The 16,620-nt window shown below is 40.5% G+C and overlaps 1 protein-coding gene across 1 annotated transcript in view; it reads left to right on the top strand.

The window, feature by feature from the left end:
- LOC107717595 (spectrin beta chain, non-erythrocytic 4-like) overlaps positions 1-11,524 on the top strand; it is an 82,419-nt gene extending 70,895 nt beyond the window's left edge. Inside the window, exons 24-37 of the mRNA XM_016524403.1 lie at positions 169-299; positions 502-706; positions 828-1,073; positions 2,358-2,492; positions 2,614-2,858; positions 6,061-6,199; positions 6,699-6,783; positions 6,885-7,081; positions 7,297-8,096; positions 8,529-8,589; positions 8,670-8,926; positions 9,827-9,997; positions 10,093-10,135; positions 11,059-11,524. Of these exons, the coding sequence (XP_016379889.1) occupies positions 169-299; positions 502-706; positions 828-1,073; positions 2,358-2,492; positions 2,614-2,858; positions 6,061-6,199; positions 6,699-6,783; positions 6,885-7,081; positions 7,297-8,096; positions 8,529-8,589; positions 8,670-8,926; positions 9,827-9,997; positions 10,093-10,135; positions 11,059-11,292 (2,949 nt within the window). The 3' untranslated portion in view covers positions 11,293-11,524. The remainder of the gene's footprint in view (positions 1-168; positions 300-501; positions 707-827; positions 1,074-2,357; positions 2,493-2,613; positions 2,859-6,060; positions 6,200-6,698; positions 6,784-6,884; positions 7,082-7,296; positions 8,097-8,528; positions 8,590-8,669; positions 8,927-9,826; positions 9,998-10,092; positions 10,136-11,058) is intronic.
- Positions 11,525-16,620: the final 5,096 nt, after the last annotated feature.

The following is a 16,620-nucleotide window of genomic DNA, read 5'->3' on the forward strand; positions in this document are numbered from 1 at the left end:
TGTTGGACCATTTTGGACCAAACATCTTCATTGTTGAGACCTGTGTAGACAACATGTTTTTAAGGACTTTAGTTTCAGGCAAGGAAGTTTTCTGGGATGCTGTGATGTTATAGATGATGACATTGGAGCAGGATGTATGTATTTGAGCTGTGTCCGCTCTCGCTCAAGGATGAGGCCAGTACTCTGCAGTTGCTGAAGAAACAGCTGGCGCTACAGCAGACCATAGAGGACTATGCCGAGACCATCGGAATGCTTTCACAGCAGTGCAGACAGCTGCTGGAGCTCGGACATCCAGACTGGTATATGTGCAGCAGTACTTACTGACCCAATCAAACATACAATCACACAACAATCTTTTGGCCTATCTAGTTTCACTTCTGAGCAATCACAGTTGACATTCTTTGGATTCCAGTGATAACACCTTTCAAGAGTAACAGATTTCACTGATTTTTGTTTCCTTTGAATGAAATCTAAGTATGTGTGTGTATGCTTGTGCCTCAGTGAGCAGATCAGTAAGCATCAGTCTCAGATCGACAGGCTGTACGTGTCTCTGAAGGACCTGGCGGAAGAGAGGAAGTCTCGTCTGGAGCAGCAGTACTGGCTCTATCAGCTCAACAGGGAGGTGGATGAACTTGAGCAGTGGATAGCAGAGAGGGAGGTCATCGCCAGCTCCACTGAACTCGGACAGGACTTTGAGCATGTCACGGTCAGTTGCTTCAGCTATTTCATATGTATCTGCCCCTAAACATGATTAACTGTAGCTCTCATAGTTCTTCAGTTTCATAACATTTCTGCCCCGTCATGGTGGCACTTTTCCTGAACCTCAGATTCTGCAGGAGAAATTCACAGAGTTTGCATCGGAGACTGGGAGCCTGGGGCAGGAGAGGGTCACAGCTGTCAACCAGATGGTTGATGAGCTCATAGATTACGGGCACGGTGATGCAGCCACCATCGCTGAATGGAAGGATGGAGTGAACGAGGCCTGGGCGGATCTGCTGGAGCTGATGGAGACACGGGGACAGATGCTCGCTGCTTCACACCAGTTACACAAGTTCTTCTCTGACTGCCGAGAGGTGTGGAGAAGGAAATGCAGGACATCTAATTAAATCATCTAAACTGAGTGGTGTTTGCTAATACCATCATTATTATGACTAGTTATCACTTTCACTATTGCTCATGGGAATTTCTTGAAATGATTGTTTATTATTTATCTGTTTTATGGACACGCATCCATCCAAGCAACAATATAGCAATGCATTAACTCTTTCCCTGCCAGCGGGTTTTTTTTTTTTTTGGTTTTTTTTTTACTGCAGCCATCGCCAGCATTTTAAAATATTTTCACAAAAATTTTTATGGCCCCAAAAATATTGGGGCAATTGCATCTGCACATGCAATATGTCAAAAAGAAAGAACTGAGCCTCTATTTATATATATATATATATATATATACAGTGGTGTGAAAAAGTTTATTTATTATCAACACCTGAATGTGGGCAAGTTTCATTAAAAAATAAAACATTTTGAACAAAAAGCTGAGGAAATCATGTTTTTGTCAAAGACTATGTCCAGACTGGATACAGAACGATGATCAAAACATGGAGTAGATCGCTTTCATCAACACCCCTAAAGCTTGCATGTTCCTACAGCACTTCCTGGGGCGACATTTCATTCAGTAACGTTAGGCAGTTTTGATTTATATGCTGTTTAAAGTTTGATGATTGTGTTATTTTACACATGCATCTGCTTGCATATGCGATCGCTTGTTTCTACTTCTTCTTCTTCACCGTGTTTGATCCAGAGATTCAGTGCTCTTTCAGAAGATGTGTAATATCGCCTCCTACCGTATGACAGTGAAAAGACAGAAAATTCTGTCAATGGCGGGGAAAGAGTTAATAACCACTGAGAACACCTTAGCAACTGCATAGCATACAACCACCCAGAACACCCTAGCAAACACATAGCAATACATAAACAACCACATAGTACACCTTAGCAACCACATAGCAACACCCTGGCAACCACCCAGAACACCCTAACCCTTTTTCAACTTTTGCATGAGTACGAATATTGAATGGGCAGTGTACTTGATATTATTGGTTGAATAACAGTCCTAGTTTTCCTTAATGCCCTGGGAAGCTTTTTGTGTATATATTTTGTTTTATCACGGTGATATTTGTAGGATAATGCTGAGGTATTGCTTCCTTCCGCTACAGGTACTGAGGAGACTAAGCTCTGTTTGTGTGTTTACTGTGTGTACATGATAAATAGGAGCAGTGCTCATGCTGAATGAAAGCTTAGACCACAGTGGTCTCATGTGTCTGCATGTGTGGAATAGCATGAGTCTGTGTGTGTTTCAGGTTTTAGCACAGATTGAGGATAAGCAGCGGAGGTTACCTGAGGTTCGCGCATGTCAAGGAGGCACTTCAAATACCAGCACTCTGCAGAGACTTATGCAGACTTTTGAACATGATATTCAGCTACTTGTTACACAGGTGAACTGATGCAACACATCCTTATGCAAATAAATCTGTAAAGTTTGTAGATGCATCTCTAAAATACTTGATGAAATAAAGTGCATGACAATGGCACAGGAAGTTTTCCTGTTTTCCTCAGATAAGACAGTTGCAGGAAAGTGCAGCCCAGCTCCGAACAGTTTATGCCGGGGAGAAAGCAGAAGCCATTGCCATGCAGGAACATGAAGTGATGCAGGCGTGGAAAGAGCTGCTCGTATCCTGTGAGGACTGCCGAATGCAAATCACCACAGCAACAGACAAGTTACGCTTCTTTGGGATGGTGCGTGATCAGCTGATGTGGATGGACAGTATCATCTGTCAGATAGGAACCGGGGAGAAACCAAGGTAGGACACATGCTGGGACACTTTCTCTCTGCTTATAGGAGCTCATTAATGTGCTTTACCGTTGTAATGCATGAAGGTTTGCATCAGGTCAGCTGAAGAGCAGCCACTGTGGCCGCTGGAGTGTGCTATAGGTATCATACCGTGAGCACAAATAAGTGATATGATGGTAAGTGCATGAACCACAATAGTATTTATACATCATATTACGATTAAGCATAATAGTATCCATTAAGAGCACTCTATGGGAACACTATAGATCTGTTGCAAAACATATTGAGCTGCTATGCTGTCTACTACCTACACAGAAAACTACCTTCTTAGGGTACAACCTAACCTAAGAGAATTTGAAATAGGGCTGAAACAAATGATTATTTTGATAATAGATTCATCTAACTAATCATTAATCAACTAATCATTAATTAATCAGTAGGCTTTGATTATTCAGCTTTTGCAATTAGTTAAAATATTGAGCTATACATATTCTAACTAATAAAACAAGGTAATCACTTCAGCTTTTGAAAATATCAAACAATTATATTACTAGTATACAATTACAATTATTATACAGTTATTTTTTTACAATAAAAATAAATATATTTGGGACACCAAATGAGATTACAAACAGAGATATTCTCATTCATCATTTAATTAACTATGAAAAGGTAGCTGACCGATGTATCATTCTGCCTAACATCTCCTTTTTTAAGTCATCTGGATATGGAACAAAATAAAGGTAAATTATGTTATTTTTGGATAAACCATTTTATTCACATTATCTCTCTTAAAATACCTTATAGTGTTGCGATAAAAATGGTCCTGAGCTAAATCTTGAGTTTAATTTAAATCAAGTTGTAATTCTAACTGAAAGCGACACTGACACTGTTTTTCATGTTTAACATTGTAAAGCTGCTTGCTTTAAAGCAATCTATTGTATAAAAAGCTATAATAAACGTGACATGACTGGACTTTACTGACAAATTCAGAGCCAGCGCAGACATATCCACATCGCTATGATCAGATGCTTTCTTAACTGCTGTTTTCTCACCACTGTCATTTTTGTTGTGTGTTTATCTCATTATTGAGAGGAAAGCATGCAGCATATATTAAAATATTCATCTAAACACCACTCTCAGCAGCGCGGACACCATCAGGATGTTTGCTAACATCAAAACGCTGCTTGCATATATTGAACTTCTTTTTACCACTAAATGAAAAACGAAAAAAAAACTTTGACATGAGTATATCTGGGACTTCACATATGACAGCATTTTTTGTTTGTAGTTTTGCAAAACCTTCCCACACTCTACTGGTTGGGCTGCGTTTGCACTCTGACATGCTTTCATAAAGAGAAGGGTCTGTCTGCATCCCACAGTACTACAAACCACTCCCCTCCAAGTTACGCCTACTACTACAAGTTAAGCCTCCTCCAGAGAAACAAGAGTGGATGTTATTGACTAAAACAATCTTTTCAAGTAAATTATCTTAGGTTTTATGTATGTAGTGTTTGTAAGCCTACTTGTATTGCTTTCCAGTTACGAAATTTACGAAGTGCGAAATAACAGCTATTAGTAAAACATAAAATAAATCATATAATCAAATTGATACAGACCTATGATAATTATAGCTAAAAACCTACCCCCAACCCTAAACCTTTCCCTAACCCTACCCCTTACACAAAATTTAAATTTACTGGAAAACAACATGGGATGACTTAAGCTTTCTGGTGATCTATGTAATACAATCTGTATGCCTCATTGCTGGGTGGTGATAGTGAACCTTAAAAAGTGAGGAGAAGAGCGGAAGTGGCGATTGCCTAATTGGCTGTTTCATTTTAGGAGGTGTAACATTTAGTATTAGGTTTAATTTGTAGGGGTGTGGTGTGTACTATGTGGATGCAGTCAGATCATAGACTGTATAAAAACATGGACGTAGTGTCCGTGACGTCACCCGTAGGTTTCTGAAGAGCGTTTTTGTACCAGGCTGTACAACATATTTTTTTCTGCTGTAAAGTTGGGCATTTTAACATGGGGGGGTCTATGGGATTGACTCCCGTTTGGAGCCAATCTCTAGCGGCCAGTCGATGAATTGCAGTTTAAGTCACTTCCGTGTTGGTTTCAAGAGAGAGACCGGAAGGTTGCCGCTTGGGTCAGATACACTTGCTCGTAAGCGCCATGTTTCTTCTTCTATTGGACTGCGTGTGGGAGGGCTGAATTACAGTCTTGCGCTACAGCATTATTGCAGACCCCTTACATGAGGTCATATGAGATCAAATGTCTATTCAACAACAACAATATTTGTTGATAATTTTTTATTGCCGACGTTGTCGATCATGTCGACTAATTGTTTGAGCTTTAATTTCAAATGCTAATTTCAAATGCTTTTCAAGTGGCACTTTTTATGTGAAATGAACAGAGGACTTCACTTAGAAATTGATTCCAATAGCGTCTGACATTGCATGTTGCTAAACTAACAAAAGGAATCTCTAATAAACAAAAAAAATACATAGTATGCACAATAATAAAATTTTAAAAACTTTTTTTTTTTCAATACTTTTCTGTATTTAATTAATTATATTCAACATTTTTTTCTTGAAAAATCCACCTTTTTCCACTACTGAGTTTGTTGTAATGTTTTCTGTAATGGCCTTCTCTGCATTGTTGCCAGTAGCGGTTTTTGGCACGGGCGAACCGGGCATTTTTTCATGATACATGGGGGGCGGCACGAGCAGTTAAAAAAGAAAAAAAAGAAAAAATCCTCTGCGCCGCCGCCGCGAAGCGGTTTTCTATTATCTGTCATTTCACTGTGTGGGGAATTGGCAAATTGGCGCCCCTGCTTGCTGAGAAGGTGCGCCCAGGGTGTAATTCAATGTAGAACCGCCACTGATTGTTGCCTTAAAAGACGTTTGCTGGAACAGCTTTTGCATTGGGAGCGCACCTATGTTGGCAGCTCACTAGGTTTTGAAACAGAGATATAGTGTATATATGTCTAGTGTATTTTGAAATCTTAATAAAGACCCTATAATACTGCAAAAGCTCAGGAGCCATTATGGACACTCTTCATGGTGCCAAAATAGCCTTCTGTTGCGGTTTCTTTCTGTGGGCAGACTTGGCCCATGCATTCTTGCCCAAGTAACTCTCTCTCCTCTCACTGTCAGCTCTTTCCTCAGAGCTCTAATGGGATATGGGCTCTCTGGTGCTTGCAGGGACGTGTCATCTGTGGAGGTCCTGATGAACTATCATCAGAGCCTCAAGAGTGAGGTGGAGGCCCGAAACAAGAGCGTCCTACAGTGTATCGAGATGGGCAAGACTCTACTGGCTGCCCGTAACCCTGCATCAGAAGAGGTGACACAAAATATAAAGTACAACCTGTTCAGAAACTGTTGCAGATCTGAAATCACTACAAGGCCCAAAATATACTCTATGCATGTTTAATTTCAGGCATTGTTGCAATCCAAAATGTGTCAGACTGCAATTACATATTGCATTCTCAACATTGCTACAAGTAACACTATAGTGTGTACTAACATAAACTCTTCTACAGTTAATTTCCTGATTTAAAAAGTTACTTAAAGTTGACGCGTTTAGGTAGCTACCTAAATAATAATACATCTGAAAGAGTTTTTTCCCATTTGAATACTGTGGCTTGTTACTGCCACAGCAATTCAAGAAAGCACATTAAGTATGTACGATGTAACTGCCTGCTTCCAATGCAATGGCCATCCTTTTGTGTCTGCAGTGGTGCACTTTTGTAAAGTATGTTTCCAGCCTAAATGATGGTGACTACATGATATTCCAACCTGTCTTCTGTCTGTACCTGACGATAGAGTATTGACCGTTTCAGATCAAAGAAAAGCTGGAGAAGGTTTTGGCCAAGCAGCAAGAGCTCACTGAGAAATGGGACAAACACTGGGAAGAGTTGCAGCACAGTGGGTGAAATGAGGCTAATGGAAAACAAACATTATGCATAAATTATGTAATCAGTGTCATGCACTTCACAACATCTCACTCTCTTTCTGTGCCTTCGCAGTGTTGGAGGTGCATCAGTTTGCTCAGGAAGCAGTGGTAGCAGAGGCCTGGCTCACTGCTCAGGAACCCTTCCTAAGTAGTAATGAACTGGGTGGCAGTGTGGATGAGGTTGAGCAGCTGATTCGCAGACACGAAGCCTTTCGCAAAGCTGCGGCCACATGGGAAGAACGCTTCAGCTCTTTACGCCGTCTTACCACAGTAAGAGAGACCATGTCACACTGATGTCACTGTCATAAAATTCTACTTTTCATTAATTTTACCATAGTTTGAATGTCAATAGTCTACCTACTGAAATTCAAAAAAATGTTACTAAAAGGTGAATTGTGTATAGCATAATGTCTTTTTATAGTTATGTTACAGAATGGAAGTGTGGGTGTATAAATAATAAGAGATTCTCTTGTTTAACGATTTAGGTAGAGAAGATAAAGGCAGAGCAGAGTAAGCTTCCCCCAACTCCCTTGCTGGGACGGAAGGTTTTCTTGGACCCTCAGGACTCTTCTCCTGCTCGCAGTAGCCCTTCCTCCATCATTAGACAGACCATATATGAGCAGGGCGAGTCCCGTGTGGAGCGCATCACCCCTCAGCCCTCTCCCTCTTCCGTGGCCCGAAGACTGGGTTCTACTGTGGCCAACTACTCTCCCATCATGAATGGAGCTGCTACTTATCGCCTTCAGGAAGCCAGGAATGCTGGGATTGTTGGAGTGGCTGCAGGACTGGGCACTTCTATGGATCATAAGGTCACCCAATTGCGAACGGAATTCAAGGCTCAAGTCCCACAGCAGAAGATCGAACACATCCATGAGGCAGTCCACCCCCTACTGGAGAGAGACAGGGAGCGGGAGCGGTATCATGAGAACGTGATGGCAGAGGTGGTGCTCCAGGAGCCAGGCGGAGGAAGGGAACGCCTAAACAGCATGGTGGGAGGGAGCGGGAGCAGTCGCTCAGAGCTGTTGGTGGAGCAGCATCCCCCTCCAAGGGAGTCGCGGTTGGAAAGACAACTATCCACTGAGCAGCTGATTCAGGCACGCAGGGACGAGCTGCCTCAGGAGGTGTGGAGAGAACGAGCTGGGAGGGCAGAGAGGAGGCTGGAGAGACAGACATCTAGTGAACAGGAAGGTCATGAGGTGCGGCGGAGGGACAGACACCGACTGGAGAGACAAGACAGCAGCGAGCAGGAGGCCAGGGAGCAGTCGGACAGACGCTCTGGTGGCGGGTGAGTGTCTGTATTTGTGACCTCAAACGATCCACATTACAAAAGACATTACAAAAGTTACAGCAGTGCTAATGCTAGATTTGAAAGAGAAGTGTTATAATTGAGATTCTCTTAAAGGTGAACTTCATACATGCTGGTCACCAAGTCAGTTCATAGCAAGTAGAGGTTCAAATAAATACGGACAGATTTCAAGGATAACTTCTCGACTGCAATTCGTATTCACTTTTCATGATCCACTCGATTCCTGATGTATAAATTCTTCTTGTAATTTGTCTTGTTGAACTGTTTAATCTGTCACGTGAAGGAAGTAAAAGGATTATAAATGCTTTCCCATATTGACTTTAAAGTTTTGAAGTACCCCAGCAACTTCTTTCTTTTCTGTCCATGCAAAATAGCATTTCCAGATCTCAGATTTCCCTTTTATGTTGGCAGGGACAAAAGGTCAACGCTAGCTGAGATTGTGGAGCAGCTTCAGGAAAGAGAAGCAGCACAGGTGTGTGGACAATCTAATGTTTGTCTCTTGTTTTAAACCACATTTTCTCACGTGTACATTGCTGGATATTTCCAACTCAGGCCCGAGGAGAGCTTCCACGTCTACCCAATGGTTTTCCTGAGAAGACTTCTAGACTGGACCGGCCACGTGCTCGCGACAGACCCAAACCGAGAAGAAGACCCCGACCCAAGGAGCCAGCTGGCGAAACACGGCGCTCAAGGTCTGCGCCAGCCCAGAGCAGCCCACCAGTACCCCAGCCGCCTACCCACATGGCCCAGCGTGAAGGGTTCCTCTTCCGCAAAATAGACATTGAGGGCCAAAAGAAGAGTTCGAACAGGTGGGACTTTGTGGTCTAAAAATTAGAGGCACATGGCATGGAATTAGCATGAAAACAGCTAAACCAAATATGCCAATCAGTATGATTGGTCATTCAAAGCTATGCTAATGTTGTTGTTAGCATTAGGTACTGATGCTTAGAGCACTAACATTTGTTATTACAAAGCAGCTCTTATTTTCTTTCACCAAGTTTCAAGTCAAACTGGGATATGCTTGAATGCTTTACAAGCCTAAAATGTTTCCTGAAGTTAAACTGAGGAGCAGCTGTTTGGCTGTCATTTGTGATTACAAGTTTCATATCAAGCAATGGCAGAAAATAGCTAGCTGTTAGCACTGCTTGCCACATGCATGGTAATACTAAAATCAGCCTGGATGGTGGATGTGACTGTGTCAGAAGACCAACAGATGCTGGGTCTCTGAAGCCATGGCTAGCAAGGTATGAAGCCTTCACCCTTCACAGCTTTATACAGCAATTTCGTACAAGACCGGATACGGCACCTTTGTGGCCCAAGTCACAAAACAATTCATCGCATCGAGGAGTTTAAGGAACTCAAAAGAATGGCTGTCTGTTCTTTTGGAGCATGTATTTGCACATAATCTGCTTGTCCACTGAAGCCATTTTCATACTAGCATTTGTGTTTATATTGCAGTATATCTCATTAACCAAAATCTCTCTTCTTTCTAATGCTATCTTTGCCGCTGACTGTTCTTCTCCCTCTCTACAAAGGTAAGCCATGGTCTGTCCATCTCTTTTTAAAGGTCTAATGATCTCTGCAGCAGTTTGGTCTTGCTCAGTCTTAAGGGCTGGTCATCCCAGTCTCAGTAGGTGAGTAGGTAGTCGGTGCATGGTGTCATCTGGGCTCTGATGGGCAAATCTTTTGCTTTCTCTCCCACACTACAGCAGATCTTGGGTGAACCTGTACTGTGTGCTGAATAAAGGTGAGCTGGGATTCTATAAGGATGCGAAGAACACCTCCACACCTTACAACAACGAGCCGCTTATCAACCTGAGCCGTTGTGCCTGTGATATCAACAATGGTTACAAAAAGAAGAAGAATGTCTTCACACTCAAGTACTTAATTAGCACTTTTACTAGCTTTTCCAAAAAGATTGATGACTTGTGTAGTGTTCTCATTGCATAACATTAATTTTGCTTTATAATTTTAGAACTAACGATGGAAGTGAGTTTCTGTTCCATGCTAAAGATGAGGTGAGTTGCTTTTTTTATCCTAGTTTCCAAATACATTTTTTTCAGTTCTGCACTAATTTTAGGCCGACTTTAATTCGGTAATACATTTTAGTCAAAACCAGGCCTAGATGAAATCTGCAGATATTTTCAGCAAAGCTGACTTAGCATACTGTAGAAGCTGGTTTATTGCTGTTTTATCCCTGTTGAAAAAAACAGGATATGCTGGTTAGGTATGTTTTGAAGCATGGCCGCTGGTTTGAGCTGGTTTGAGCTGGTCCTAGTTGGTCCTGAGCTGGTTATAAGCTGGTTATGAGCCAGTAGCCCCTCACTGCAGAACAAAGATCCAGGGGACGGGGTTGGATCCAAATCTAGGGGGTGGAGATGGGTGGGTTTAGGGATCGGGGTGGAGACGGGTAGGTTTAGGTATATGTAAGGTGGGAGGAGTTGGATCTGGATCCAACCTCGCCCCCTGGATCTTGTGTTCTGCAGTGAGGACCATCTCTTATGAGCTGGTTCATCAACCAGCTCCTGCTCAGGACCAGCTCATACCATCTAAGGACCAGCTTAAACCAGCTCAAACCAGCTGCCATGTTTCAAAACATACCTAACCAGCATATGGGAAGTTGGTTTACCAGCTCAAACTAGCCTGACCAAGCCAGTCCACCAGCTAGTAGTCCAGTCCCAGCAGGGACTACACGCTTATTGACAGGAACATTTATTGGCAGAAAGCATTAATCAAATGAATCTAAATATTTAATAAAGAAAAACTCAAGGATTGGGGAATGTGTAAAATGTGAATTTGTTTTGATTTTGCAAAAATCTCCAAAGCTTTCCATGGAGGTCTCTGCTGCAGATTCTGTTTGGGCCTGGTTATAACTCATTAAATTGATTCAGGTCAACTTTTTTGTGTGAAAATGAGTCTTCAATCTCTCTTTGGTCTGCAGGACGATCTAAAACGCTGGATCACAAGTATAAACACAAGTATAAGTGAGCATGAAGAGATTGGCAAACAGGGGCAGACCCATCCAACTACCTCATCTACTGACGAGGGAACGCGCAAGGATGGCAGCAGGGCAGGCGGTTCGGAAAGAGGTGAAAAGTCAGACCGAGCCGACGGGGGATCTGTGCGCTCAGACAAGGGTGAAAAGCCTGAGAAAAAGACAGGCAAGAAGAAATGAGGCACACGATAGCAGTGAGACAGGAGCCGGGACTTCAGAAATCCAGGACAGTGCTCTGACGGAATCAGGAAACGAAGGCGTCACTGTGAACTCCCTTTATCTCTTGCTGTCCAGTTGAGTGTGGAATCAGGCAACATGGAGGAGCAAGAAGCGCATGTGTCAGTGAGCGCCCTCTAGTGGCTGCCGAGGACCATGACAATTCAGGAGCTCCATATGGGCCAAAGAGCTGATAGCATAGGCCAGGGGTGCCCAACCCTGCTCCTGGCGATCGACTATCCTGCAAAGTTTAGCTCCAACTCTAATCAAAGACACCTGCCTTTAATTTTTAAGTGATCCTGAAGACCCTAATTAGTTGCTTCAGGTGTGTTTGATTAGGGTTGGAGCTGAACTTTGCAGGACAGTCGATCGCCAGGAGCAGGGTTGGGCACCCCTGGCATAGGCAATTGGAGGATAAAAGAGAAAGATGTTATAGTAAAGTAGCTCACGAAGATTATTTTCTAATCAGTCTATGAAAAAGATGACCCATATGTATGTGTACCCGTCTCTCTCTTTGTATATTGTACGTCTCAACATCAGTTCTATACAATCTCGCGCTGAAGAAAATGGAAATATGCCAAAATCTTTCTCGAGGTTAGTCTTTTTCTGAAGAGCATGATTTGTCTGTTTATTTTGTAAGTTGTTTTGCTCTTTTATACTGTTAACGTGTTGATTTGTATTCATTGGCTCTTCCACACGATTTTGATTCTCGTCTTGCCACTTTGTAGACCACATGTTTGAATGGCATATGACATATCAGAGCATGCCTACAAGGTTTAACTTTCAAATGAAGAAATAAACGGTCTGTTTCAAATAAAGGGAAGCAGCTCACCTGCTGTGAGTGTGTTTTGTCAGATTTGATTACTAGGGTTTGTTGGTTTCGTACATGAGTTTTCCCAATGTGCAGGAAAGTCTCAACCATTAATTTCATATTATGCATTAAATGTCGCGTGTGAGTTCATTTGCTCTTTTAATGACAGATTACCAAATCAGTTGTGTGTATGTGTCTATGCATGTATGCATTGCATTCGTCATCAAGCTATTCTGAACGTGAGATTGGGTTTACAATTTATTTATCCTCAAAAGTCTTCCAAGCACAGAACTGATTGTTTTGTAAAACTTTTGCTTTAGCCTTTTGTCACTTTCTCCCAACATTATTTCCAAACATTGCACTGAGGGCTGAATGGATGCAGGCGTTTGATTTAACTGGTAATGTGCGTTTGTAAGATGGCAGTTGGAAGCCATGTAGATGTTATTATGTGACTGTTTCTCCTGATTGGCAGAAACGGGGTTAAATACGTCTTTGAATTGTGTAGTTCTGCAGGTAATAGTATAGAAAGCCCATAGCTAGCAAAAATGCAAGGTATATTGCAAGAAAAGCGGTACATGCTTTAGACAGCTCTGCAAATGATGACACAAATCCAATTTGGTTCTTTTGAGATCCATCCATAATATACATACACACACTGCAGTTGAAAATGAGCTGACTACATAATGACATGCGATTTTTCATGCAACATACAGGGTTGAAAGTAAATGTCAAAGTGTGTGTGTTGAACGGAAACGTAATGGTTTCAGGTATTATATTTGTGCCTCATTGTCCCAAAGTCTGTCAGCTGTAGTCCTCCGTCGTCTTTAAATGTAAAAAAAAAAGTCTTAATAATGTTAGAAGCAATGGTCCTCTTTCTGTAAAGAAAAATGTAAACCAGTCATTGAGAGGGAGGAGATGATGTTCATGTACATTTTTTTCAATCAACAAGTCGTTTTCTCTCTGCAAGCTCATGATTGTTCCTTTATCTGAACAGAGCATCATGCAAATGCTTTTGTAATGTCCCTGCTTTTAAATATACAATTGTCAGCTCTTATTTCTCTATACACTCTCAAAGCATTGTATACAGTATATATCAAAAGAGCTTTCTGTGTCTGGGTCTGAATTTCTCTTCCTTTGATGCCCTTGGTTTTGTCTCCGAGTCTACTTTTTGGTACGAAAAATCTTATTTTTATGCAATAGAATAACTTATACAGACAGAGGGTACGCAGTAAAAGTATCCAAGGTGATGGTGAACGGAAAAAAAATGTATACACTTGCAAGTAAAAATTTATGCAACTTTTCCTTTGCACTAAATTACTGCCCCATTGCACAGTGCTATTGTGAGCAGAGGATTGGTGCTTGAGGGTCTGGGACAAGTTGCTGCGTTTTGTGATCAGCTAGCAGTACTATAAAACAATGCATTCATTCAGCTAATTGTTTGAAGAAATGTTTGAAAAACCCCCGGCTCACACTCTCATTCATACATCTGCATACACACATTTATAGCTGCTGCTTCCATCACATACAAGTTAATGGACATGAAACTGCTGAGGCGTACAATTTGTTGTAACTGGAAGCATTTGGAAACATTTATAAAATGTTATTAAATCCATGATGGATCTGATCCATTGAATCAACAGAAAGCACAACCCCAACAGTAAATACATAGTTTTATGGTTTAATAGCCTCGTCTACTTCAGCTACTGCTCTAATGTTTTTCGAGGTTCTTGTGCTATCTACTGTATAGTCTTAAAAGTTGTTCAATTACTTTTATATATACAGTATCACACGTTAAGCGGGTTTTATGGCAGATTTATCTGCTTTAAATGTTTGGGTATGACTGAAACTCACTCCCCATGTCACGTCTATAGTGTCAGACCCTTAAGCACCACTGGTTTTAGCTCAGCAGCTCGATGACCTGTACAAACTGTAATTGCTTCTGTACAAACAAAAATGCTCTTTTTTTTCTACTGTGAAATAAGAACATTTTTAACATCAGTTTTGAATATCCGTGGGGTTATTTCTCCAAAGCTCAAAGGAAAGGAATCGAAAGGAAACTGGGCAATTCAGGTTGCATGAATAACATTGTCCCTGTAATGGTACTGCTGTGCATGATGAAACCACTCTCATTCTCACTCACAGCCACTGTTCAAGGGTGACACCAATACACATGGAAACAGTGAATGAATGAATGCTGTATAATTCAGATCCTGACTGACTCTGTACAGTTAATTCCTTGATAAATACAGTTTGTGATATGTCAAATGTCTCCTTTTTCATTTGTTCTGTAATTGGCACCTTCGTGTCTAGGCCTAACTACATGGAGGCTACTATGTGTGTAAACTATCTTTAATTTGTTAAACCATGTATAACTGTAAATCTGTTCTAGAAAACAGAACATGCGTGATGAGTTTTGTGTAATATTTTTTCACATAGCTTTGGTAAAGGAATATCTCTGTTGAAAAAAACAGCTGGTTAGGTATGTTTTGACGCTGGGATGCTGGTTTATGCTGGTCCTTTTGCTGGTTTATGCTGGTCATGTGTTGGCAAAGGACCAACTTAAACCAGCAAAGGCCCAGCTTACACCAGCATCCCAGCGTCAAAACATACCTAACCAGCATATGCTGTTTTTTTCAACAGGGATGGCTAATGCATTGACTGCCTCATATGTTTGTGTGATTTTTCTAGAAACATAAAGATCGACATTTCAAAGACTGTCAGACTTCCAACTCAAAGTACATCGTGATAATATAATAAAGGTAAATAATTGAAGATATACTCCAAAAACATTTTCACCTAATACGGTTTACCTTAGCAGTTATTTTCACAATCTTCTGAGTTTGATAAACAAGAATTTAAAATTCTTACCTTTTAGACACAATATTCCCAGCTACATTGTCTATTTTTGCTCTGACAAAGATTCTAACTACGACCAGAATCAACCGTAGTGTCCCCAAACAAACAACACAGGAGTGGCTGGCTCAGTGTTGCCAACTAATTTTCAGAGGAAGTTGCTAAAGGGAGATTGATTTGTTGCTAAAAGTTGCTAAATGACGCGATGTCATTGCGCGGTGACGTCATTGCGTAATCACGATGCAAAATTGTGTCACTGCATCAAATCTCAGCAAAAAAAAAAAAAAAAAAAAATGTTAATTTAGTTGCCAAATACATTTAAAAAAAAATAGCTACATTTGTTGCTAGGTGCTTTTGGAAGAAAAAGTTGCTAGGGTAGTCTGAAAAGTTGCTAAATCTAGCAACAAAATTGCTAAATTGGCAACACTGGGCTGGCTTTGACGCTGAATGAATCAGTGTTCTGAACCAATCGGTTGACTAATGATTCGATTTCTGTCTCTTATTTTAAATATTATATTATATTATATCATATCCCTGGGACCCAGGCATAGACTTTTGTCCTCTGTAGAGGACATTATATTTTAGTGAATTTCTCTGAGAGCATAAATGCCACAGTTTTAGTCTGGATGTCCTGTACGGAGCACATTCAGGGCTTTTCACAGATATCAAATGTTTGGAGGTTTGATCATAATCACTCCCTCTCCTTGGTCTTTAAATATGACTGATATTGACAGAATGATCAAATTTAGCACTCTTGGGGAAATATGATAATGTTTTGTAATTATCACTTAAATCTGGCTAATTTTGAAAATTGTCTTAAATAAACATCTCAGAAAAATGTTATGGGGTTTCAAATCGGAATATGACTTTTTGATACAGTGCATAATTTTCATGCATGTCTTCTGTAGAGGACACCAGGACAAACATCATGTTTATCAGGCGTTTTGGGGAAACACAACAAGTCAATAGGGAAAGACATTATAGATCAATATTCCTATGAAATATGAGATATTCTTATGAAAATGTTGCCAAGTTTATACTCCCATTATTACACTTCTTTTTTCATTATGGTTTGCCCCAAGAACACATTCATATGCAAATTAGATACCATTAATTGATACATTGTATAGAATGGGAATACCAATTTATGGACATTTTACGCACATATTGCATAAAGTAAAATAGTATATCAAATCATTCTGTTATATCTTTCATAACATTGTTGAGAATCATCTTTGTACAAAGTTTGGCTAAAAATAGCCTGAAACCTAAAAAGTGATTGGTGAATGAAAAAAAAAAATATATATAAATATAAAACATTGTTTTTGCCTATACATGCCTTTTCATGTCTATTTATTTATTATTATTTTTTAATAACTTAGTCCTGGCGTCCTCTACAAAGGACATAGAATAAAATATATTTTTTTTAAAAATGTTTTTCTCCATTTGTTTCTTATGCTCCAACCAATGTGATGACATAAAAAAAAATCACAAAACTATTTTTTTTCTGGTTCTCAGGAGGATATTTTATTTTTATCCCAAAATTTGAAGACAGTCTGACTGCAGAGCGGCACTCTTGTAGTTTTATTTGAGGTTGTTGCAATAAGTGACCGCTAGGTGGCAGGATT

This window comes from Sinocyclocheilus rhinocerous, unplaced genomic scaffold (assembly GCF_001515625.1).
Source record: "Sinocyclocheilus rhinocerous isolate Xijiao unplaced genomic scaffold, SAMN03320098_v1.1 scaffold240, whole genome shotgun sequence".
NCBI classification, from domain to species: Eukaryota; Metazoa; Chordata; class Actinopteri; order Cypriniformes; family Cyprinidae; genus Sinocyclocheilus; species Sinocyclocheilus rhinocerous.